General features: G+C 54.0%; 6 protein-coding genes across 6 annotated transcripts; 5 read left to right on the top strand and 1 right to left on the bottom strand.

Moving 5' to 3' along the window:
* Positions 1 to 1,133: 1,133 nt before the first annotated feature.
* BDZ99DRAFT_527969 (uncharacterized protein) lies at positions 1,134 to 2,590 on the top strand (the record flags this gene model as incomplete). Its single annotated transcript, XM_033726322.1, has 2 exons — positions 1,134 to 1,358; positions 1,409 to 2,590. 2 exons carry the CDS (start codon positions 1,134 to 1,136, stop codon positions 2,588 to 2,590), a joined length of 1,407 nt encoding a protein of 468 aa, XP_033568987.1.
* Positions 2,591 to 3,943: 1,353 nt separating this feature from the next.
* BDZ99DRAFT_527970 (uncharacterized protein) lies at positions 3,944 to 7,576 on the top strand (the record flags this gene model as incomplete). The annotated part of the gene is made up of 6 exons (XM_033726323.1): positions 3,944 to 4,660; positions 4,713 to 4,822; positions 4,877 to 6,463; positions 6,516 to 6,718; positions 6,774 to 7,275; positions 7,327 to 7,576. The coding sequence occupies 6 exons, from the start codon at positions 3,944 to 3,946 to the stop codon at positions 7,574 to 7,576; spliced, it is 3,369 nt and encodes a 1,122-aa protein (XP_033568988.1).
* A 1,862-nt stretch (positions 7,577 to 9,438) lies between these two features.
* BDZ99DRAFT_512699 (Coatomer, alpha subunit) lies at positions 9,439 to 13,786 on the bottom strand (the record flags this gene model as incomplete). The annotated part of the gene is made up of 7 exons (XM_033724649.1): positions 9,439 to 10,347; positions 10,400 to 13,122; positions 13,178 to 13,214; positions 13,267 to 13,358; positions 13,472 to 13,499; positions 13,629 to 13,656; positions 13,710 to 13,786. The coding sequence occupies 7 exons, from the start codon at positions 13,784 to 13,786 to the stop codon at positions 9,808 to 9,810; spliced, it is 3,525 nt and encodes a 1,174-aa protein (XP_033568989.1). The 3' UTR covers positions 9,439 to 9,807.
* Positions 13,787 to 15,026: 1,240 nt separating this feature from the next.
* BDZ99DRAFT_469298 (uncharacterized protein) lies at positions 15,027 to 16,375 on the top strand (the record flags this gene model as incomplete). Its single annotated transcript, XM_033721461.1, has 1 exon — positions 15,027 to 16,375. A coding segment is annotated over exon 1 (671 nt), but the record flags the coding sequence as incomplete, so codon positions are not given.
* A 767-nt stretch (positions 16,376 to 17,142) lies between these two features.
* On the top strand, positions 17,143 to 18,343 carry BDZ99DRAFT_455537 (RmlC-like cupin). Its single transcript, XM_033718444.1, has 3 exons — positions 17,143 to 17,510; positions 17,562 to 17,661; positions 17,713 to 18,343. The coding sequence occupies exons 1-3, from the start codon at positions 17,231 to 17,233 to the stop codon at positions 18,119 to 18,121; spliced, it is 789 nt and encodes a 262-aa protein (XP_033568991.1). The 5' UTR covers positions 17,143 to 17,230; the 3' UTR covers positions 18,122 to 18,343.
* A 193-nt stretch (positions 18,344 to 18,536) lies between these two features.
* BDZ99DRAFT_552384 (uncharacterized protein) lies at positions 18,537 to 23,481 on the top strand (the record flags this gene model as incomplete). The annotated part of the gene is made up of 5 exons (XM_033727055.1): positions 18,537 to 18,928; positions 18,981 to 19,328; positions 19,379 to 20,213; positions 20,263 to 20,523; positions 20,572 to 23,481. Exons 1-5 carry the CDS (start codon positions 18,786 to 18,788, stop codon positions 23,479 to 23,481), a joined length of 4,497 nt encoding a protein of 1,498 aa, XP_033568992.1. The 5' UTR covers positions 18,537 to 18,785.
* Between the last annotated feature and the right edge of the window lie 103 nt (positions 23,482 to 23,584).

Genomic DNA, 23,584 nt, shown 5'->3' on the forward strand with positions numbered 1-23,584 from the left:
ACATCGCACAAGATCAGCCCAGGATCGACGGCGCCCTCCAAAGCCAAAAAGAACCTCCCCTCAGCCCGCAGCGCGGTGCCACAGGCGTCCAGCCACTGCACGCCCCGGTTGCACCCTGCGGGAGCGACACCACGGCAGTTACTCGAGCCAACGAGCGCTGGCGGAGGCGACTGCACACCCCTGCGCCGCATCGTGTCGTCCACCGCCTTCGAGGGCCGCTAGCACGACAGACACAAACGTCTGCGACTCGCCAGGGCCCGTGGTGATGGACGGCGATGTGTTTTTTTTTTGGCGAAAAGGCCCGGCGACCATGTGTAATGGCCTGACCAACGGCACATGAGCGGTGAAGGGCCGCTTATCATGGTTGTCATGGGTCATGGATCTGAGAATGAAACTGAAAGAGCTCTGGAGCTGCTGCTGGGGGGACGTGCCAGGGTGCTGTCTGGGACGTTTGATTTACCACGACGACGGCAGGGTGGCCGTCCGTTCTGGGCGGGCAAAGCGCCACGCGAGAGCTTCTGGAATAACGTCCGAACAATCGCGCCAAGGGGCCCGCGCTGCATCGGAGTTTTGCCCATCTGCGTGCCAGTCCACGTGGTGCCAGCTTGAAGAGACAGGGCGCTGTCTGAGCTTCAAACAACGCCATTGGGGGTTTGATATGCGCGCGGGAGGGCACCACGGGCGCTCCTCTGGGCACTCCTCTAGGCACTGCTCCAGGCAGGCCTAGGACAGCCGTCTAGAGCTAGAATGGACAGCGTCTGCACGATGGACGATCGTCGGCATTGCACATCTCGATTCATTCGGACTATGCTAATGCCCGGATATCTCCATGTATCATCATCCGTGCCGCCAGGCCGCGCAGAGGCCGGATTCCGGGCGATCATTGAAATCAAGCAGCGTGGCGTTTGGCCAAGCTTCGACTTGCGAGCCAGCAGACTGGAGAGTGCAATGCTTTCCCGAGCGGTGCATGATGTGTGCGCCTGCTGCATCGCGATACGACTGTCAATTAGGCGTCCTGCGCGCTGCTGAGCTCGCTGACTGGCCGCACGACGGGAGATTCAGAGCAAGGGAGCTCGTGTCGTCGATAAGAATTCAACGACGAGATCGGCTAATGCCTTTCCTGGCTCGGCGCCATGGCGGCCCAATCTCGATGCGAATTCCAGTGCCGCCGCGCCGGTTGTGAGGCGGGCAGGAGGCTGAGAGCAGGGTCGCAGGTCGTTCAAACGCCTCTACATGGCATCAGGGCTGCTCGGCTCCGCGTCCAGAAGCGACAAGCAGCAGCGATATCCAAGCAAGACCCAGGCAGGGCCATGAGACCCAAGCAGCTCCAGCAGCAATCCCGGGAGCGCTCCGTCGGCGTGCATGCGCGGCGGACAGACGTTGGGCGCCCACGCGACGCCAAGCCCAGCTAGACGACGGCTATGCTCGTCGGCGCCCGGCCCCCTTGAAAGCCGTCGTCGCGAGGATCGGAGTGTCTCCTGCTGGCGAACGGATGCTTGGGACTGTCGTGAGTGGAGGAGCTGGAGGCGTTGCTCTGGTGGCCGGTTTCCACCCTGGAGGCATGCTGGGCCCGCTGGAGACACGCTGGAGACACGCTGGTGGACACGCTGCCACTGTCCGTCAGCAGTTCGACAAGCAGCACTCCCAGCTAGCATGCAGCCACTCGCCAGCGATCGCCAGTCGTGACCTCGGAATGTCTCTCTCGTCACATCAACACCAAGCCCAGCTTCCGCATGGCTTGCCTCAACCCCAAACATCTGCCGCGCTACCACCTACGCTCACGTCGGAGGCCCACCGAGACTCGCGACCCGCCTCCAGCGCCTGTCGCCGTGGAGTTCTGCTCGACGTTCGAGGTCCCGCTGAGGTCACCACCGCTGGCACGGCTGCGAGTACGACATCGTCTGAGTCGCCGAGCGCCCACGGGGCTGCGACGCGATTCGATGCCGCTGGCGATTCACGCTGGGTGGCGAGCTGCCTCGTCGCTGTTTCGCGCTTGGACGACTGCTGTGCTCCCGGCGAGGGCGCGCGCTGGCGAATGCGAAGATGCGGTGCTGGGAGCGACCCCTGCGCACAAATAGGCCGGAACTCGGCCGTGGCCTCTCTCGCGCCGAGTTTGGTGGTTGGTGGCTCTGGCTGCTGCTCTGGTGTCGCTCGGGCGGATGCATGTCGGTCACGACGGGGGGCGTTCGGACGTCACGGACGTCGCGACGGTGAGGCAAACGGAGCTGTGGTGTGGACTGCCACTACCTACCACTACTCCTGCTACTGGCGACAAGTCTGTGGGAGCGTCGCTGTTTGTAGCGGCTCGGGCGGCATCAACGTCGCCGCGTGGGAAGCCGTCCCGCAGCAAACCACAGTTACAGTTCCAGTCGAGCGCCTCGCCTGCGCTTCACAACCGACAGCCAGCTCGTTTGGGACGAGCAGCCCCGCTCTGCATTCGCACTGGGGTTGGCTACACGGGCGTCTAGCCATGGGTGGAGTCCTTGGCATGGGCATCTATGAGTGGTATGAGATTCGACTGGCTCCTAGCAGAGGCATCTCCGAGTTGGCAGGGCTTCGACTGGCACAGCAGTGGACATCTACGAGTTAGCATAGGCTTCGAATGGGTCCAGCAGAGGCATCTACGCGTTGGCATGCGCTTCGGATCGGTCCAACAGAGGGCATTTACGCATAGTAGCATGGGCATTGGACTTCGGCATGGGCATCTACGAGTCCTGGTGTGCTGGCATGAGCAGATACCTATACGGGTCCCAGCAGTGGCATCAACGCCCTCGCAGTGGCACCAACGTCGGCACCACGCAACTTCGGAGAGGAGTTGTACCACACAGTCAAACACCAGAACGACATGTCACCCGGGCCGGGCATCCTGCTCCCACTGCGACGCCCTCGACGGTAGCACCGGCAGCTTGCTCCTGGCCATGGCACGGAGAGCTGTTCTAGCAGCGTTCTAGCATCTGCTCCTGGCCTTGGCAGCGGTTCTAGCATCTGTCCAGCATCTGTCCCGCATCTGCTCCTGGCCCTGGCAGCGGTTCGAGCATCTGTCGAGCGTCTTCCAGCATCTGTCGAGCATCTGCTCCTGGCACTGCTAGCATCCGCTCCTAGCACTGTCACGACGTATTCAGCTGCCCTGGCCCGCCTGGCACTGGCATCTTTGCGAGCATCTCCGGGGCCTCTGGCCGCCCCTTGCTGCATGGCTGCGCTATGCTTTCCAGGACCCGCCGCCCTGGATTCCCGCGCGCACACTGAGTCGCGCGCCCACTGAGTCGCGCGCCCCTCTACCTTACTCGACTCACTTCGTTCAGCCTGCCCACGACTCCTCCCCGCCGCGATCTAACTGCCCCCATCCCTCAACCCGCTCCCACTCGCTGCTGCGCTGTGCCCATCATTGCCCCCTCGTGCAGCACGCCCCTCGCTGTTGACTTCGGTTCTGCACGCCCTGACGCCCAAGCCTGCCGTCGCTCCGCCCGCGGCTGACCCTGCTCGCTTCATCGTCCGCCATCGACGCCATTTGCCCTCCCTGGGCCCAGCGCCTCAGATTTGGCCTGCTCCGCTGCGCGCACCCACTGGCTCCCACTCCTCCCACGGGCTCCGCATCCATCTCCAGGGCTCGCAACGCCCTGTTCCAGCTGCCCAGGACTGTCCCCGGCTCCATGGTAAGGACGACCACGCTGCGTCAAGGCTGCTGGACCGCATCCTGACCCTGCCGGCCCCCTCCTGCCTCACCTCCAGTGCTGAGTGCTCCTCCGCGCTCGTCTGCCGTCCCCGTGCCCACTCTCTCCCTCTGTCCAGCGATGACGCGGTCGCCAACCTCTCATTGCCGTGCCTAGCTCTGACTCTACCTCGGCCTCACCATTGGGCTCCGCTGAGCCACTTGCCTCAGACTCGTGTTTGCCTGTGTCTGACCCAGCAGCCGCATGGCCTGAGCGGTCATTGAGCCCATAACATGGAAGCCGGAGATCCAGACGCTGCGCTGCAAAAGCGCCCTCGTCTGGGCTCCCTCACTCCCCATCACCACGGCGGTCCACTCTATCATTCTGCAGGCCTGCCTCCACCGCACCACCCCCAAAGGCCTCACCCTCTCTCTCAAGCGCCCTCGCCGCCAAATCACTATCCTCCACACAGCCTGCCGCCCCCCACGCCCTCCTACCCTCCGCCCCATCCCGCAGCCTCCTTCGACGCATCCCGCGCTCTTCCAACGCCCTCACCCCTCACCCAGCGCCCCAACCATGGTCCTCCCGTGAGCCTCCCTCCGCGGTCGTACTCCCAGGACTCAGCATACCAGAGCCGCCCTCCCGGGACACCCACCCAGCTTGCGCCTGCAGATCCGCATCGCCGCTCCATTGCCAGCAGTGAAGGCCACCATCCTCCGCACCCAATGGATCATGGACCTCAACCGCATCAACCGATGTGGCAGCCAATGCCATATGGCCACCACCCGAACGGCCTCCCTCCCGCCGGCGTGCCTCACAACGCCATGCCCACGGGCTTGCCGAATGGCAACACCATTGCCAGCCCGCAGGAACAGTATGCCCCGCAGCCCATCTCTTCTGACCAGATATATCCGCCCAGCGGTGTCGGACAGTACAACCAGTCTGCCTCATATGGGCCGGCTGGTTCCCAGTATGGTGCCATGAAACGGAAGCAAGTGCGGGCTACTCAGGTACGCGCCTTGGACGACGTTGCTCTATTGTGCCTTTCTAACACAGTCGCAGGCGTGTAACAACTGTCGCACACGGAAACAGAAATGTGACGAGAACAGACCGTGTTCATTCTGCAAAGACAACTCGTACGAATGCGCGTATAAAGATGTGCCGGTCCCAAAGTAGGTCTTCTGTGGCCCCTCTATGAGTTCCGTAAGTAGACTAACGAGCCGAAGACAAGATCGCACTATGCGAGAAGTCCTCGATGTCATGACACGCCTTGCTGACAAGGTCGATAATCTGGACCGAGAGATGAAGAGACGATTGCCCAAGCAGGAGCCTAGTAGCAGTGCCGTCTCGCCCGAGTACAACTCTCCCACAGCTCCTTTGGATCCAGCGAACACTTATGGGCGTACTATCGCAACTCGGGCTCCTTCAGAGATGACCAGTCCGGACAGTATGCCAGCCATGCACGGCCCAGCTCATGATCCGATGAGACACAATTCTAATCTAGGAGCCCCTATCAAGATGGAAAGTGCAGTAGAGAGAACGCCGCAAGTAGTCGCATTTAGAGAAGATCCGTCCCCAACCACCATAGAAGAGTCGGTTCCCGGAATGGAGGATGCATTGCCAGCAGACCACACGACCCCAGCCCACAAGCTGCTCGATGTATGGCCATCCATGCAGCCCTTCTACGAGCATACAGGCGTCGAAAAGTCAAATACTAACTATCCATTGGAACTTGAAGAGAGACGCGGCTTACTACGGATTTACGGAAAAGGCCAAGGAACGGATCTTAATGACGGAGCCCAAGCACCGTCGAGCCCTGCTAACAGCAGTAACGGCGAAGGTCAAGACTCGTCGCCATCTCCGCGCGAAGGCCTTTGGGGAACTGGGTTTACGACCGGGTCTCCGCCAGACTACCGTCAATCCGTTGGTCCGTCTACTCCAGGTGGTGGAGTCACTTCCGACTGGAGTAGCAAAAGTAACATAGGCGGTCAAAACCCGGATGGATTACTGAAGCTGGACGTCGAGACGGTACGCAGCCTGCACAGGAGCTACCTCCAGAATATGGACATTCTACATCCTTTCCTGGACAAGAGGCGGTTGGCCAAGATGGTGGAAAATTTCATGCTTTGGTACAGCCCCGACGTTAAAACCTCCTATTCTCCTGTATACGGCGGCGTGCCTAGCCACGTCGCTCCAAATGAGCGTTTCGCTGGTCAGAAGAGGAAGAGATCAAGCAACCATGGCGACCCGGAAACTGGCGGTTATCCTTCTACAAGACGGCCTCCCCCCGAGCGTTCAATTGGCAATGCCATTGTACTCCTAGTTCTTGCCCTGGGAAAGGTATGCGAACATAAGAAAGTGTTACCAGGACCTACGGGCGAGATCCCTAGTCCTGTTGACACAATGCGATCGCCAGGAGGCATGAATGCTACAATGGGCGGAAGCCCTCATTCGGACAGGTTTCACTACGCTCAGAGAGCCCATCCATCCCAGGACAGCAATGCGAGCAACATCGACATACTACCAGGACTGGCCTACTATGCATATGCAACGGACATCCTAGGAAACCTCCATGGTGGGAACGAAGTATCTCATGCGCAGGCCTTCCTACTCGCTGGATTATACATGGGCCAGTACGTTCGGGTGTTGGAGAGCTGGAGTTGGATTAACACAGCGTGTCGTGTGTGCCTTATCTTAGTGAAGAAAGATGAGAAGAACCTCGGGCTACATCCCCAGAACAAGCTAAATAGTATCGATGCCTACAAGCTCAATCTGCTTAAGTGCGTTTACTGGACATGTCTTCAACTAGAGAGGTGAGCGAGCAGATATCTTAACTTTTAAATGGGTTACTAAGACATGAAGCAGTGATATTCTAGCGGAATTGAGTACCTTGCCACCTAGCGGCGTATCACGATACCAGTCGGTAGTTGGTCATCCTACGGGGGTCTACGAAGAGATGCCCATGGAGATTGGAGAGGACGAGAACTTGACGTGGTACTACTACTCTGCCCAGATTCATCTGCGTAAGATTTTGAACGACGCACATAAACAGCTCTATACAGTCCACAGTAAGCCGAACCATTCGCAACCACTGTCAGGTCTATGTTGCTGATTTGTTTATAGAACCAGCCGAGGAAGCAAAGCGAGATGTGAGATGGGCTGGCCATGTCCCAAACACACTCGAGAAACAACTCCAACAATGGAGAGAGCTCCTACCACCACAGCTACAGTGGAACGACAATGACCCGCCGTCTACGGACATTAATACCGCCCGAATGCGCGCCAAGTACTACGGAGCGAGATATATTATCGCGCGGCCGTTCTTGTACATCGGCGTCCACAAGATGGACCTCCCCCCCTTGGCCTGCGACTCATCACAGCTCGGTTCACCTTCTACCCCTTCTACCCCTGATCAAGTACAGGCACGGGGAAACATGCTAGTGGAATTCAATGCCGAGCAACTGCGACTGATCGAGGTCTCGAAACGATGCGTAGACGCTGCTATACAAAGTACTGTTGCATTCGATCGAGTTGGAGTCGACCCGTCGCTTCCCTGGAAGCTTGGTGACAGCGACCACATTCCAGAGCGGTTCATTGTTACTAACATCTTTGGAACTGCGCATGCGTAAGTTTTCGTCACACGCCTTGTATGTTCTTCTGTTCTGACTCGTCATAGGCAATTCGGAAATGTGCTAGTTCTGGCAGCTGTTTATAAGTCTCGCCTCCGAACGGCAGTAGGCCTCAGCAAAAGTACCGTGGACGCCCTTCTATTACGAACGATCAAGGTTCTACGCCGGCTAGCGCCCAATTCTCCTCCACTAAAGATCGACGCTCAGATTCTGGAGAACACTCACAAGTTCGTCAACGGCGAGAAGCGAGACGATTCAATGTCAAGTGTCAGCTTTACGGGATCTGTAAATACGTAGCTAACACCTCTTCCCGATATTCACCAACTCACAAAGCCGCGTCCAGAGGCGATGCTTGACTTGCTCTGATCGTCGCCCAACTCCGCTCCAAATCCGCCGGCCTTCAAGTCGATCTATATGTAGATCTTCAACGACCTACCAACACTACCAACACCAATTTGCATCCACCACTTTTTTCAGGACCCATTCTATCGCATTTGTCTTTTCATATATACCCAATCCGTAAACGGAAGCATACTACGGGGGCGGCTATCTGTTATCCAGCGCTGCATATTTCCAGCTTTGCATCGCATCTTCACCTTTTCTCCGCTGCTGCGCCATTAACGCCATCCATCGTTTTGCCTTTCTTCCTTGGCCGCCACCCCCACCAAGCAAGGACTACGAAAATTGAACCGCGTTACAAGCCAGCTGCTCCTACCTTTCGAATTTTTCCTTTTTCGTCAAATTGGGGGGCATCGGCCCTTGCATCTCGGGATCGGGATTTGCAAAGAAATTTAAATCAACATCTGGTGGCTAGCGCTCGTATATTCAACAGCATTTTTACTGGAGTTGCATGTGCTTTTTTTCGCTTTTTCTTTTCTTAATATATCCGTTTTGTGAGAGGGGTAGGCGACGGAGTTGCGGGGCGTGGCGTACTGCGCGGTGGGTACGCTTCCCGGCTTCCTCTTCCCAGAGTTAGGTTGGCCGCGTTGTGGGTCTTTCCCCAGGGCACTTCAATGCTGGAGGATCCGGGACCGCATCTCTCGCTTGCGCAGCCCTACCTTTTTTTGCAAAAAGGTTTAACAACGCCCCCTTCGATCTCGGCCTCGTCACTTCCAGGAGGGGGGGGGGGGCTTTGTGTCCTCGGTGTTTCCCGGTTTCCGGTTCCGGTAAGCGCTGGTGCTGGTGCTAGATCGGGTGGATAGGTGGCTTGGAGTTTTATCCCGGATCCAGTTCGCAAACCCGTCATGTTATTTTACGCGTTCTGATTCTGACGGCTGCACCTTGCATTAACGAATAACTCCGCTTGGGGAGGAACCGGCGGCTTTTTGTGGTTTCGAGAGGAGAGGAGAAGAATGGGAGGGTAGGGGGAGCGTTATATGTGGTACAACATGATGCGTACGATCTGAGGGGGAGTAAGGATGTTGGGGGCGGTAGACTAGCTGTCTGTAGAACGACGATGAAGACGAGACTATCTGATAGTTACTTTTACTCCTTGGATATGCAGTGACTTTGGAGATCTGACGACCTCCTGACACCTCTGATATATATGACTTAGGTGTAATAACAATAGAACCCTGAAAAATTTGTCTATTGACGCAGTAAACACTTGATTTAGCTAACAAACGCCTTACCCGCCTAAAGACACGCCTAGTCCACCTAATCTACTTTCCTTCTCCTATCCTCTTATCTTCCAGCCACTCTCCAAACACCCTCACCACCCCGCCTCGAAAAGCCTCCTCGCTCATGCCCCCCCCCCCTAAACGCCCCACGCAATTTATCCAGGAGCTGCTCATTTTCGCTGCAAACAAGCGACCGCCCTCGCTTTTTTTTTTCATTCCCTTCAGACACCTCCGTTATTACGCCTCTTCTTGATTGTATCATATAACGTACCACACTCTCCCTGCTCCAAGCGCCTTTGGAAAGGGAGCCCATGTGCCTATGGCAGGAAAACGGAGGATGGGATGCGTCAACAAGCTAGATTCAGTGCAGATGTGCTGGAGTTCTGCGGGATGGGACGACGGGGAGGTAGATCAGATGCGGTAATATGCTGAAATTTGAGCGGGGGTCGGGGGGAAGGCGAGACACGCTGAACAAGCCCGGGATTGGAAAAGAGGTTGATAGGGGAGCCTGAGGAAGAGATGACGTGAGGATGGATGGATGGATGGATGGATGGATGGATGGGGAGGGTTGCAAGGAGAGGTATGAATGATGATGTGTATTGATGGCACCCATGTCGACGAACTACCTGGGACAAGACGAAGGAGAAGAACCACGCAAAGACTTCTTCCTACGGTTTCATCGCGGTAGGCACCGAATATTGACAACACACTTCCGTGATTTCTATTCTATCATTCATTCGATTCGCTTTTTAACAGAACAGAAAGGCACTAAGCTCCCCTCTCACTCCAGCACCCAGCAATCCGCATCACTCGTTACTGTGGCTGAGACAGTTCTTAGACACTGATTACTCAAGTCGATGGCCCGCGCCTGCATCCATTGACCCTCCAGTCACAAGCTCGTCTACCCACTCACCCAACAAGCCTCAACCCACTAGCCGGCGCCCCAATATGACAAACCTCACAAACACTGCACACGGTCCCCTTGTACTTTGCCTGATACTTGACCGCGCAGAACGGACACGCGGCGCTCGGACTGCCGCCATAAATCGGCGTGTAGCTCTTCGCGCACACCTCAAAGTCGGCAAACGTGTCAAAGTCAATCTCGGTAGCATCCGACGGGTTGCGCTCGCAGACCGCCTTTGTCTTGCGGGCGGTTTCCTTGAACTTGGCGTTGGCGGGGCGGTCAATGAGGCCGTTGGCGAAAGACAGCGCGGACGAATGCTGCTTGTTTTTGTTGGCGAAGTTCATGGCGGTGAAGAGCGTGATGGCTTTGTGCTGGGGCTCGAGCTCGGGGACGGTGAAGTAGGCCGAGAGCTCGAGGGCGCGCTTCTTGATGTCTTCTGGGAAGGGGGAGAGGTCGGTTGGGGAGGAGGCGATGAGGGCGCGGCGTTGGAGCTCAATGGACATGGCGAGGATGTATTGGGCGGCGGTTGTGATGGTTTTCTTTGCCTGTGAGGTTTGTCAGAATTTGGGTTGGACCCTTGAAATTTATGGTACGTACGTCGCTCAGCTCTGACTGTGACGACACAGCGTTTACCATAAGGAGTAGGAGAAGTTTCTTGAAGATTTTCACGCCATCTTCAAGCTTGTTCTTGACCATAGCAGACTTTCCACCCTGGAATTCGCCGGCTGTGATGGATTCGAGGTCGCGAGGGATGACAGGGAGAAGCTTTCTCGAGTCGGTCTCGTCAACTGTCCTGCGGACGTAATTGACCAATGACGGTAAGCCTGGATTGGCGGGGAGGAAAGTCCTTGATGCCTGGTAAATCTCTTCGAACCGGGCTTGTAATGGCTGGAAGTTGACTGCGCCGACCTGTCGGTTTAGCAGTTGCATCGCGGTTTCGAACGAGCCGGCAGCAATGTGGTCAGCCGCAATAGGTGAGTTTCGAGCCCACATATCAGCTTCGCTACTGCCAGCTCCCGCATCAACACCCTCAACGTTGACGAAATCGCCCTCGTCCTCGACATCGACGTCGTCGCCCATGTCCCAGCCGCCCACGTCTTCGTCCTCTTCTCCATCGTCCAGCTGGCCGGTAGCACTGACTTCTGGTTCCAAAAGGTCTTCGTCACCGTGGCCATTCGTAGCCGGCACATCATCTTCGATGCCTTCTGACTGGCCCATCAATGCTTTCTCAAAGATGGATGAGGATGTGCCACGAACAGGCCAATTGGCCTTAAAGGTAGGAACGATTGGCCTCACTGGTGTTAACGGCTTGCCTAGAGTTGGAGCACTGATCTGGTCTTCAGTGAGTCCACTAGCTTCCAGAATTGATTGGGCTTGCTCTTCCAGGCCATGCGACTTGGCGGTCATATATGCCAGCGGATAAAGGTCAATCTCCTGGAACATATCAATCCGGTTTTGTACGTCTCCTAGATACAGCGCATTCTGGAATCGTGCCGTCATGTCACCACGGTGCTCGGCAATTTTGGCCATTCGTTTTAGCTTTTCTTGATCGCCGGTAGCAAGGTATAAGAACGAGAGCTTGTCGAAATTGCGGAGCTTCTGGTAGGTCATCTCTACAACTTGGTGGTTTCCGTGAGCAAGAGCCTCGGTACTCAAGCGTTGCCAGAGCTGCGGGCGGTCAAGCTGCTTGGCCATCTCAACCGCAACTTCAAGGTTGCCACATTCTATGGCAAGCTCGAAGCGAGTCTGTGGATCCTGGACGAATTGTAGAGCGATTTCGGGATATCCTTTCTTCTGGAGATACGAAATGATGCTTTGACCAACTAAACTGGATGTCTTGATGATATTCAACATCTCGTCGTAGTTTCGTTTAACTAGGGCGAGCTTGAACCGATATTCGGTCGGGTCGATCTGGAGTACCTTGGGTTTCGCCGCACGGTCCAGGCAGTACACATTCCGGCCCTTCACACGGACTAGGTAGACGGTAGTATCTAGCGTTCGTACAATGCCGTTGTCGCCATTCATGAGTGTGTATTTGATATGATTCAGAGTGGAATAAAGAAGTATGCCAGCGTCATCCCATGTCGCGCTCTTGATCCGAATGGTCTCATGGAGGGTGCTAACTTGCTCAAGGGTCTTCGTAACGATGGTAACGTTGTGCTTGCTCAGGAGAGCTGCATGTAGACCATCTGAGGACCAAACAACGTACTTGACGCCGTTGACAGCCAGTTCGGCAATGTTAGTTTTCCGCTGGATGTCATACAACACAACGGAGGTAGCAGTGACAAGTAGAAGGCATCCCGTGCCGCCAAAGTAGATGTCTGTTGTGCCATGAGGAGGCTTGATCGTCTTTGTTGTCGAATTTGACAAGTCCTTGATGTCAATCTGCTGGTTGGACTGGGTAAACACAGCGAATCGATTCCTCGCGACAAATACGGCCGAGTTTCCAGTCCCACGTTTGGTGTCGGTTGGTTCCACGGCTCCAGTAGCATCTCGGGGCAGGCTGATGAGCTCGTAACATCCACCGTCCGCGGGAGAAGTGACCAGTATGGCTCGCTCGGCTGGGTTGTAAGACAAAGTTCGAGGAGGGACCCATGGGCTCCCAAGTTTCTTAAGGGACAGCATTGATGGAGACTCGATGCTCTTCGTAAAGTCGTATGAGCGCACGTGCTTCTCTTTTGTGATGTAGAATAAGTTATTCTGGTAGACCGAGGAGGCTGGTCGCTCGCGTTCTAACTTGAAAACCATGACACCGTTGTCATGACCAGCTGCAAAAAGGTTAATCTCCGGATGAGCTGCAATGACCCAGAAACGGTCGTTCTCTCGCTTGAAAGATTGGACGGAAGTCCGCTTGTTCAAGTCCCATACGCGGATCGTCTTGTCTTCGCCCACAGATAATATTAGATCCTGATGGGGGTGGAATAAACACGCGGAGGCATTCTGGAAATGTCCTCGGCACGTGTCGACTTCCCAGGCCTTGGTTTCCGACATTCTCCAAAGCTTGACAAGACGGTCGTCGCCAGCGGATACAATCAAGGGTAGCGTAGGGTGGAACGCAACCCAATTGACACCGCGATCGTGTCCTTCAAGAACGAACTTCACAACGGCGTCTGTGTTGCCAAACATATCGGCCTGGTTGGCGTTTGCCCTAGCCATCTGGTCCTCAAAGGTCAAAGACGTCGGCGCAGAGTGCTTCTTCCTAAGGCCTGATATATCCCACACTCGAACGGATTGATCGAGGGAGGCGGAGACTATGAGGTCGTCTTTGGGGTGGAACTGGGCACACATCGTGTAGTGGTTATGGCCGGTCATCGTGCAGACTATCGTATGTTAGGACTTGTGCCAATCAGATTTACTTCTAAGAGAAGAACTTACTCAGTGATCTATTCTGCCAGTTCCAAATTCTGATTGTCTGCATAACCCAGTTAGGGGAGCCAAGGTCGAAGAGGTATATTCATCCTTACTTGGTCGTCCGAACTGCTGACAATCCAAGGGAGATCATGGTGGAAGAACACCGTCCGCACGTAGTCGAGATGTCCGTTCAAGGTAAAAAGACCTAGTATTTATTAGCATCCCGAGACCGCCGCTTTCAGGAATGGTTGAGCTCATACAGCGCCTAAATGGAAGATTAGTCCAACTTCTAGATTGAAATATAGTTTCACATTACTGACCTCGAAACGTAGCTCCAGACTTTGATCTAATGGCATGTACAGATTAGCTAGAGCTCACATTTGTGTTATTGGGGGAATTGGCATGGACATGACCATGTCATAGCACAGTGAGGCCCGAATACGTGCTAGTAGATTGAATATGAGGGAGTGCGCACCTTATAGTCGTCGCCGCCGGACACAAATCTGTCCCACATTAACATCTTGCCCTAAATTATGCTCTTGTTTAGAATGCTCACAATGGCTGCGTCTTGTGGAAATCGATACCCCGAACAGGGCCATCATGTTCTTCAAAGCGGTCTATTAGCGTTCCCATGCGATAGTCCCATAGCTGAATGGTCGACGAGTGCAGCGACACGAGTATCCATGGCCTGCGCGGCGGTCAGCGGAGGAGGGAAGTAGGGGTCGATTTGAGGGCAAACCTCTTGGGATGGAAGGCAATGCCCTTTGCCCTGGAGGATTTTGATTCAAACTGCGAAACAATCAGCGGTGTTATATTGAAGCTATCGAGAAGCTGCCTACCTTGGTCAACATGGACGGTGAAGACATGGTGGAATTGTGGGGGAAGCCGCAGCTTCAAGCACGCAGGAGGGTGCCCTCAGCGTCGCGTCCAGGCAACGATTTAATTGTCGGGGGGAGAGGAGGTCGAAGGAGAACTGAGCGGCGGTATATGGGCGTGAGGGATGTTGGGTAGCGTCCTAGCCTGCCATTCGCATTTCTCGAAGTGGCCCTGGTGGCCTCTGTCGAAATGCCAAGGCCAGTTGCAGTCTAAGACTTAAAGAGTTAGCGCGGCACAACCACTTAGTCAGCGAGTCTGTCTCACGTGATCCCTGATAAATTCAACGTCAAACAACAAACAACGCAACCACGCCCCGTTCCTATTCACTCCCCGTGACCTGCTGAGGTAAGCTCACTACGGCTTCGGCTTGCCTGGACGGGACAGCCTCGATTCGGGCCTTGATGCCAGCACCCCGCGCTTCCGTCGCCAATGGCCGCGCGCAGATTTGCTCGTGAGCGCAGCCAGCATGCCAGCGTGCTGCGTTATGACCGCAAGAATAGACGTGGCAGCCATTGGCCTGCTCTGGGCTGCAGGCTGAGATTGCGAGAGGCTGCAGAAACTGCTAGCGACCAGCTCTGCCGCTAATTGCTGGCCGACACATTTCATGAGGGCTATCGGAAGTGTCGACAAGGAAGCTCCTGTTCAAATTGACCCGCACCACCGCCGCCAGCTCACTCTTGAAACGCACCTGAAATATCTCGCCCTCGCACACCATCCTGGAAGCAAGGGATCGTGAGCTCTGCTGGCCCCTCTCCGTCGTCTTTCCACCACACTGCGTCCCCCGATTCGGCCACCTCTCGCCCGTCTGCCTCGGACTGACCACCGCTCACTGGCTCCTTAGGTCTGCTCCGACCTGCAATTCCTGCATTGCTGCCTATAGCACACTGGACTCCAGCCCGCCCGATAAGCCAAGCACGCTGCAGGGACTCTCTTGCAAAAGAGCCCGCCTATCCGCCCTACGACCGTCGCTCAGACATCTCCGTCAAACACGCCCGACATCCCAGAAAATGATATTGCTCACGAAAACTATACTTCACAAACCAAGATTAGAGCCCCTTCGCCGCATCTTAATACCTTGAAGTCGCTGCGTCGCATTGCTACCAACTCCGCCGTTCTTCGTTTTTGGCGGGTCAGCCAGATTCTCGAAAACCTCCGACATCACCGCTTTGCCCCACGATGGAGGGGCACCACAAACCTCCCCCTTTCTCCGTTTCCAACGGCCAGCCATCCTCGCCGCCGGCCACGCCGGGCTCCCGCTCGCATTCACGCTTCCCATCGACGGCCACCCATACTTCGCCGATTTACAAGCGAATGGGTCTGTCTGTGCTTGCCCAGTCACCTCCGCTGGAATTCATAGAACCCATCGGACACGGACCACAGTTCCATTTTACGCGGCCCCAGTCGAGGAATATATCGTCGCACCCCTCCAGCGCCTCTGGTCGCGCATGTGCTACTAGCGCTCAAGAGTCGGATGACGATGATGACTCGGACGCAGCTGAGTCCGGAAAGGAAGAGCAAAACCCCCCTCGCAAGGTCGAACATGCAGACTTCGTACTAGAAGAGCTAGAGGAGAGCGATCCGGGATATGATAGTGAAACTGAGGTAGTGCGGCCGGACCAGTTCGAAGATGCCAAAAGTGAGCAAGGATTGGGCGAACGTCTGGACACCGACACAGGGATAGTCAGCGGCTTCTCGAAGCTGAAGTGCGAAGGGGATTCAAACGACGAAGAGGAACAGAGACGCAGCTACAGAAAGAAAAAAAAGCGTTGGAGCGCCGGAATCTTCAAGCGCAGTCACAGTCAGAGTGTCGGGAGCGACTCGGATATCGAGGACAACGAGGCTCTTGACGCCCATGATGTTGGCTCCAGCGCCCGCCGGCTGCGCCGCAGGGTCCGTGGACCTATTGATAACCGGTCGTCTTTGATCTTCGAGGATATTCCCAACATGAACATTCTCGAGGTTGAAGAGCCAGAAGAGGGTGGCATTCCCAAAGGGCCACCATCAATCCCGTCAGATGACGGATTCACTCTCGACGAACTTCCGTTTTGGGTCTTGGAAGATCCCATGGATGTCGATTTGGAATCTTCCTAGGGCTGTGGCTTGCTTTTGTTGCTGGCGCCATGACCCTTCCCTATTTACGCCACGGTAACGCCAGCATCCGACAACCTGCATATACCTTGAAGCGTTTGCATTTCTTGGGCTTGGCTTTTTTGCATTTCTCAGCGAGTCGTCAGCGCCTGGATTTCTGTTCTTTATCATCGGGCGTATTTTCTTCTTAGATACTATTGACGCTACCGTCTCGGGAGCGCGTAATCCGAAATCAAACTTCCTATTTATAGTGCTGACATTTTTATGCCAAGAACTGAGCTTTATTTTGACCTCTAATACGTGGGCAATGCCCACTTAGACTGTCTAGCATCACTGCCAGGCTTGGCGCCACAGAAAGTGGCAGTACACGAGTCCACGCGCTTACGAGTCTTGATTAGTTTCTATGCTTAGAACCTGAATTGTCGTATCATGGATGGCTTCATCAACTTTTCCGACACTGTTTGGGGTCCTTCGTTATACTTGCGAAAACTCCAACTGAATATGTAGTTCCGATTTTGACCAGCCTGGGAACTTTCTGGGCTTCCTAGGCGAGGTTTTGGTGGACTGCCACTTTTTATAACCCCGAGCTTGAATATCGAGCTTCCATATCCAACGTCAGAAAGTTGATGCCAAGGCTTGTCTGAGCTAATTCACTGCAACTACACAGCTACCATGGACAGTTAGTTCCACGCTCAAGGTACAATGATCAGTAAATATGGTTATAAACTTAGACTCTGGTTACGCTAAGACATGAAACAATGCGGAACGATCACGGCCGTAGCTTCTGATCTCAGCGAATGTGGAAGCTAGGTACAGTACAGTAGTATGGTTGCCTGATTTCTTGGTTCACGCAGGGTTAATGGACTTCCGCTATCCGCTTTACGAAGAAGCTCCACTCCCTCCGCATAGTCTATTTCCTTTGAATGATGGCGTCAGCTCATGGTGCTTCTAGATCATATAAGGAGCCATGAAAGTCCAACGAATAGTCCGTCACGTTCACTTCATTACACACGTTCACATCTTCAGTCTTATTTCCTACTCTATCTTTTCTTTTCCTTGTTTCCTTTGTCTTCTTCTTTTCTGGGGTTTCCTTTCAGCAATTCCAAGATCATAATGTCTTTCTCAATCATAAGCGTTCTCGTCGCGGCGCTCGCACTTGGCGGCGTCTCAGCTCTCCCCACTGAGTTTAAGCGTGCCAATAATTCCACCCCTCCTGCTGTCGTCGACAATACTCAGCTGCTCATCGATATTGTGCAAGCTCCAACGGCAATCAAGAAGTTCCAGAAGATCTTGACGGTTGACGGCGCGGGGGAGGAACTCCTATCGGGCGATGCCCTGAAGGCGCGTGTTGTCTTCGACTTCAATGGGGCCACGCCTGCCACCGGTGCTACTGGTATGTCATAGCGAATCCATCCTACTCGCAGTCATACTCACATTTCACTAGGGGGCGCACTAAAAGCAGCAAACGGCGAAACCTTCCCCGTCAGCAAAGGCCTCGGGATCTCAACCACCCTCGGGTTTCTCGACCCATGCGGATTAAACACGTAGCTGCCCCATCCTCCCCATCCTCTCTTTATTTCCTGACGTGTATCCAGCCCCCACATCCACCCCCGCGCCACCGAGTTCCTCACCGTAGTCGAAGGCGAGCTCATCTCCGGCATGGTCCTCGAAAACAACCTCGTCACAGGCGACAAGCAAGAGATCACTACCGACCTTCAGCAATTTCAAGGCACCGTCTTCCCCCAGGGTAGCTTCCACTACCAATTCAACCCTTCCTGCGACAACAAGGCCACATTCGTCGCCGCTTTGAGCTCTGATGACCCAGGCACCACGCAGATCGCCCAGAATGCCTTCCTCCTCGACCCCGATGTCGTCTTGGATGCTGCGGGGATCCTGCCGGATAAGATTAGTGCGGAGGAGTTTGAGAAGTTCCGCAAGGCGCTGCCGGTGAATGTGGCGACGGCTGTTAATGCGTGTAGGGTGAAGTGTGGGATGACATTTTAGGGGCATTGACTGAGGGCTTTGGGGGCATGGGGGGTTGATTGGGAAGGGCATTTCGTGGGGTCTTGGTTTTGCATTGCTCTGGCGTTTTGGTTGGTGCTTTTTGCGAGTTTGATGAGTATAGACCTTTCTTGACAGTCATTACCCAGAGTTGCTTTTACTTCAGTATTCGGCTTGTAGTGTAGTCAGCTAGCATATGATAAGGGGAGAAAGTGTGCGGAGTGCAATTGTACTTTCTGCAATTTTGAAGAACGTAGTTCCTTCTTGGCAGTCCTTACCTGAAAGCCATTTTTACCTCTTTAGTAGAGATTGTAGTGAAGTTATCCTTGGAGAGTGACGATGTGGGGCCTGGCACGTGACGCGGAACTGGCGTCACCTCCGCGTGTTGTCTACAAGCATATCCGAGACCACCTGCACATTTAATTTGGTCTGTAAAATTGAACTTATAGGAACGGCCAGTTCAAATTTTGAGGCTCCAGCTGCTTGCAAACATATCCCAAAATGCAGCCCTGAAACTTCACAGGCGCTCTAAACGAAATCGCTATACGTTGCAACTCCTTGATCTTAGAGCCGACCAACGACACCACATCCGCCGATTACGAATAGTGCAACTTGCTGAGGAGCTGAACCAAGTTAAGCCCCAGCTCGACTGAGCACTACAACAATCATGAGAGCAATCCGGAGGTCTTTGCCGGCAAAGGCCCTGTTCTTCCTCGGTGCCCTTCGACCTCTGTGCGCCGCCGCAAGCCCAGGTATCAATGTCGCGTTGACGGCCTCCTTCGACTCATCGCCATATTTAGTAGAGCTATTGTAAGCCCCAGCAACCTTACGCCCCAGAGAGGACGTGTCTAACAGGACGCAGAGAAACGGCAGCAGAGGAGAACGCAACCGCCTACTTCCCCATTCTCGACCGCATTGCTGAAGGCTACTTCGAGCAATCCACGACCTCCCAAGAACTTTATATTAAATTCCTCGATCTCCTCCAAAATGACGGCCACATTACAGATCCAGAAACGCTCTCGTCTTTCCAACTCGCCCTCTCGGTGCACTCTGCCGCCCCGCGAATCGAAGCGCATTACCAATACTATAACACGTCGGTGGAGCCAAAATCTGAGCAAATAGTAGGATCTGATGCTTGGATACAATTTCGTGGCAAACAATACAGTACTCCGCAAATGGACGAGGCTCCGGATGCTATACAGAAATCTTGGTTCGTAGATGTTGTCCACCTGTGAAGATGGGGAGACTAACCGCTACCAGGGTCCCCGAGTTGCCTTTTGACCGTGTCCTCGGAGATCCTTCAAATCCTCTCCAAGCAATTTTGTATGCCGATATAACGACTCGTAGATTTGCCGACTTCCACAAGTCAAGCAGCCAAAGAGCCAGGGCTGGCGAAATTTCATATCGAGTTCGTCATAAAACAAGTAGATCGCGGCCTAGGTCACCACTTGTGGTTAGCGGCTATGGTGTAGAACTTGCGCTCAAGCGCACTGACTATATAGTCATCGACGACCGACCTGCGGAACAAGCAGCAGAAAAGGGTAGTCAAAAACCTCTTCAAGGTGAACTTCACGATGAAGACGAGATCACTGACTTGAAACCCTTGTCTGCGTCCGAGCTACGTTTGTTAGGTAGCAATGCTGCAAGTTTCGTCCTGAACAGCGAACAGCCTCTGGATACTCTTCTGAAACTATCACAAGACTTCCCTAAGCATTCTTCGTCCATTTCCAGTCACAATGCATCCGCAGAATTCATCGCTGAGCATAAGAGCAACCGCGAGCAGCTGCTTCCGGCTGGCTACAATGTCATCTGGATAAATGGCGTACAAATCAATGCCCGTGATGTAGACGCGTTCTCGCTCCTCGTACATCTTAGACGAGAGCGAAAGCTGATCAATGGGATCCGTGAGCTTGGTCTCTCCGGCTTAGACGCTATCAACGTTTTGTCGCACTCTGCCATCACAGAGTCCCATATCGACGATGAGCCACAGCGTTACGACTTCCGGGATGAGATAGAAGGCGGTAACGTCATCATGTGGTTGAATGATATTGAAAAGGATAAGAGGTATGAAGATTGGCCTACGAGTCTCGCCGCTGTAAGTTTTACCTTGACTTTCTCCCGCTCTATTTGCTCATATATCGAAGCTCCTTCAACGGTCATATCCTGGACAACTTCCGTCTGTGAGACGGGACATCCACAATGCCATCGTTCCTACGGACTTCTCGAATGGCAAAGATGTTGCCATGGTGGTTGATACCATCCAAAGTCTAATCAAGAGGACCTTCCCGATCCGATGGGGCTTAGTCCCGGCAACGAATTCGCCGGGTGCAATTGCACAAGCCAAGGTGGTATGCCATCTTCACCAGAGCTATGGCCTCTCTGCCGTAATGGTGTACTTGCAAGCTGTAAGCTAGGTAATCCAGATGCATGCCGAACGCTACTAATCTATTCAGTCCGCCAATCATAACAAATTATCATCCCCAGACAAGGCCACATTTGAATCAACTATCAAGCACCACAAACTCCGTAAGGATCACGAACTACTCCAACTAGAACAGGTACTCGATTCGGACCAAGCAGAGCCACGGTTAGCAAGTGCAAGTCAGTATTTGGCGAGACTTGCTTCGAATGGCCCCAATCCTGCACTGTTCTTCAACGGGGTGCCTATCATACGCAATGATGAGTGGTTGCAGTCTATGGCTCAGAGAGCTAACGGGGACCACCGGTCCCTTCAAAAGGATGTCTTTGAAGACGTCTTTAATGAGGACATTTGGCTACCATCCAAATTCCTGGTACAAGCTGCCTTGAAGCGTAACCCGTTGATTATTCCGGAAAACGAGAAGGACGTTAAATTCGTCGATTTGAGCAAACTCGATACCCTTGATGCTGACGTGTTCCAAAACCTCCCACGCTTTAGCGTGCAACACGTAGCGGACGTGGAACAATGGGCTTATATGCTGGTCGTTGCGGATTTTGACAGCAATGCGGGCCTACGCTTGTTCTTCCAGGCGATGGAATTCCGTCAATCTCACCAAAGCGTTGAGGTCGTGTTCATCCATAGTTCTTGCGGTCCTGTCGACCCAACAGGCTTTGCTAGTCGTCTCTACCACGCAGCTCAGCAAGAAAGGCCGCTTGAATACGCGGCCGCAGAACCGATACCGGATGACACAGATGGCCACTCACAGGCATATTGGGACGCTGTTTCGCCTCTGATTGCTTCATTCAACCTCAAGCCAGGCGAGAGCTATGTCGTTGTCAACGGCCGACTGGTTGGACCCATATCAGAGGACCAAGAGTTCGACAAGGACGACTACGCTGCGCTCTTAGCGTATGAGATGAGGAAGCGGATTGGACCTGCTGGCAAGGCATCCCAGTCTCTCGAACTCACTGGAAACATTCAGTCCCCACTAGCGGCCGCAAAGCTATCTTCTTTGATCTCGACCTCTACCATATCGGATGTCCCAGAGGGTATTTTCGAAGCTGCCCCGTCCGTGCGTACGGATATTTTCAACCGCTGGAACTCGTGTTATACGGCTATTACTAAGGGAGACCTCGACACTGCGATCGTACAGGTTGTCGCGTCCATAGATCCGGCTTCTGAAGTTGCACAACGGTGGATCCCGATCTTGAAGGTGCTCTCTGAACTCAATGGTGTTCATCTACGGCTATTTCTGAACCCCAAAAACTCACTTGAGGAGCTACCGGTGAAACGATTTTACCGTTACGTCTTGGAATCGACACCATCGTTCAATGAAGATGGCTCACTACGTGATCTACGGGCCAAATTCAACGGAGTCCCGGCAGATGCGCTTCTCAACCTAGGAATGGACGTCCCGCCGTCGTGGCTTGTTGCACCAAAGGACTGTGTGCACGATCTTGACAACATCAAATTGAGCTCTCTGAAGGATTCAGGTGACATTGAAGCTATCTACGAGCTAGAAAATATTCTGATTGAGGGCCATTCTCGAGATGTTACTAACGGGGTCCCTCCGAGAGGAGCAGAGTTGGTGTTGGGGACGCAGAAGAACCCTCATTTTGCTGACACTATTATCATGGCCAATTTGGGATATTTCCAGTTCAAGGCCAATCCAGGATTCTTCAAGATCCAACTCAAGGCTGGCCGAAGCCAGGAAATCTTCAAGATTGATAGCGCAGGAACCAGGGGATACGGGCCCCAGCCCGGAGACGATACTACCGAGATTGCTTTGATGAGTTTCCAGGGTACAACTCTGTTTCCCCGCCTATCCAGGAAACCAGGCCAGGAAGCAGAGGATGTCCTAGCAGACCCAATTGATATCGCTTCTGATATTGCAGCGACAGGAGCCAAACTGGCCAACAAAGTTCTTTCCAAAGTCGGCCTATCTGGTGTAGATGCTGGCAAGGCTATTTCCAAAGGTTCGGAATGGTGGTCCTCTATACGTTCGAGCACCGGACTGACTACTGAAACCAAATCAGGACCTCAAGCTGATATCAACATTTTCTCCGTTGCAAGTGGCCACTTGTATGAGCGTATGCTGAATATTATGATGTTGAGCGTCATGAAGCACACAAAGCACACCGTCAAGTTCTGGTTCATTGAGCAGTTCCTCTCTCCCTCGTTCAAGTCCTTCCTCCCAACTATGGCCGCCGAATACGGGTTCGAGTACGAGATGGTCACCTACAAATGGCCGCATTGGCTTCGAGGGCAAAAAGAAAAGCAACGCGAAATCTGGGGCTACAAGATCCTCTTCCTCGACGTGCTTTTCCCATTGGATCTGGACAAAGTCATCTTCGTGGACGCCGACCAGATCGTCCGCACCGACATGTACGAGCTCGTCACCCACGACCTCCAAGGCGCACCCTATGGTTTCACACCAATGTGTGATAGCCGGACCGAAATGGAAGGCTTCCGATTCTGGAAACAAGGGTACTGGAAGAACTTCCTTCGCGGCCTGCCGTACCACATCAGCGCGCTCTACGTCGTCGACTTGAAGCGCTTCCGCCAAATTGCTGCTGGCGATCGTCTTCGACAGCAGTATCACCAGCTGTCTGCAGACCCCGCGAGTTTGAGTAATCTAGATCAGGACCTCCCTAACAACATGCAGATGCAGCTTCCCATCCATAGTCTGCCGCAGGAGTGGCTGTGGTGCGAGACTTGGTGCAGCGACGAGAGTCTGAAGGATGCGAAGACGATTGACCTTTGCAATAACCCGGAGACGAAGGAGCCGAAGCTGGATCGGGCGAGGCGGCAGGTGCCGGAATGGACGGTTTATGATGATGAGGTTGCTGCGCTTGCGAAACGAGCGAAGGCAGGAGAGTCACCTCAGCAGAGCAGCGCATCCGCGGACGAAGAAACGACGACGAGGGTTAAAGATGAGTTGTAGATTGCAGAATTGGAACAGCGGTGTACTATTAGAGTAATTTTGGTATAGAGCGAAGTTTGGCACGAGTTGTATGATTAGAAAATATGTAGCATGTCGCCAAATG

The sequence above is a fragment of the Mytilinidion resinicola genome (genome assembly GCF_010093595.1).
Source record: "Mytilinidion resinicola strain CBS 304.34 unplaced genomic scaffold BDZ99scaffold_35, whole genome shotgun sequence".
Taxonomy (NCBI): domain Eukaryota; kingdom Fungi; phylum Ascomycota; class Dothideomycetes; order Mytilinidiales; family Mytilinidiaceae; genus Mytilinidion; species Mytilinidion resinicola.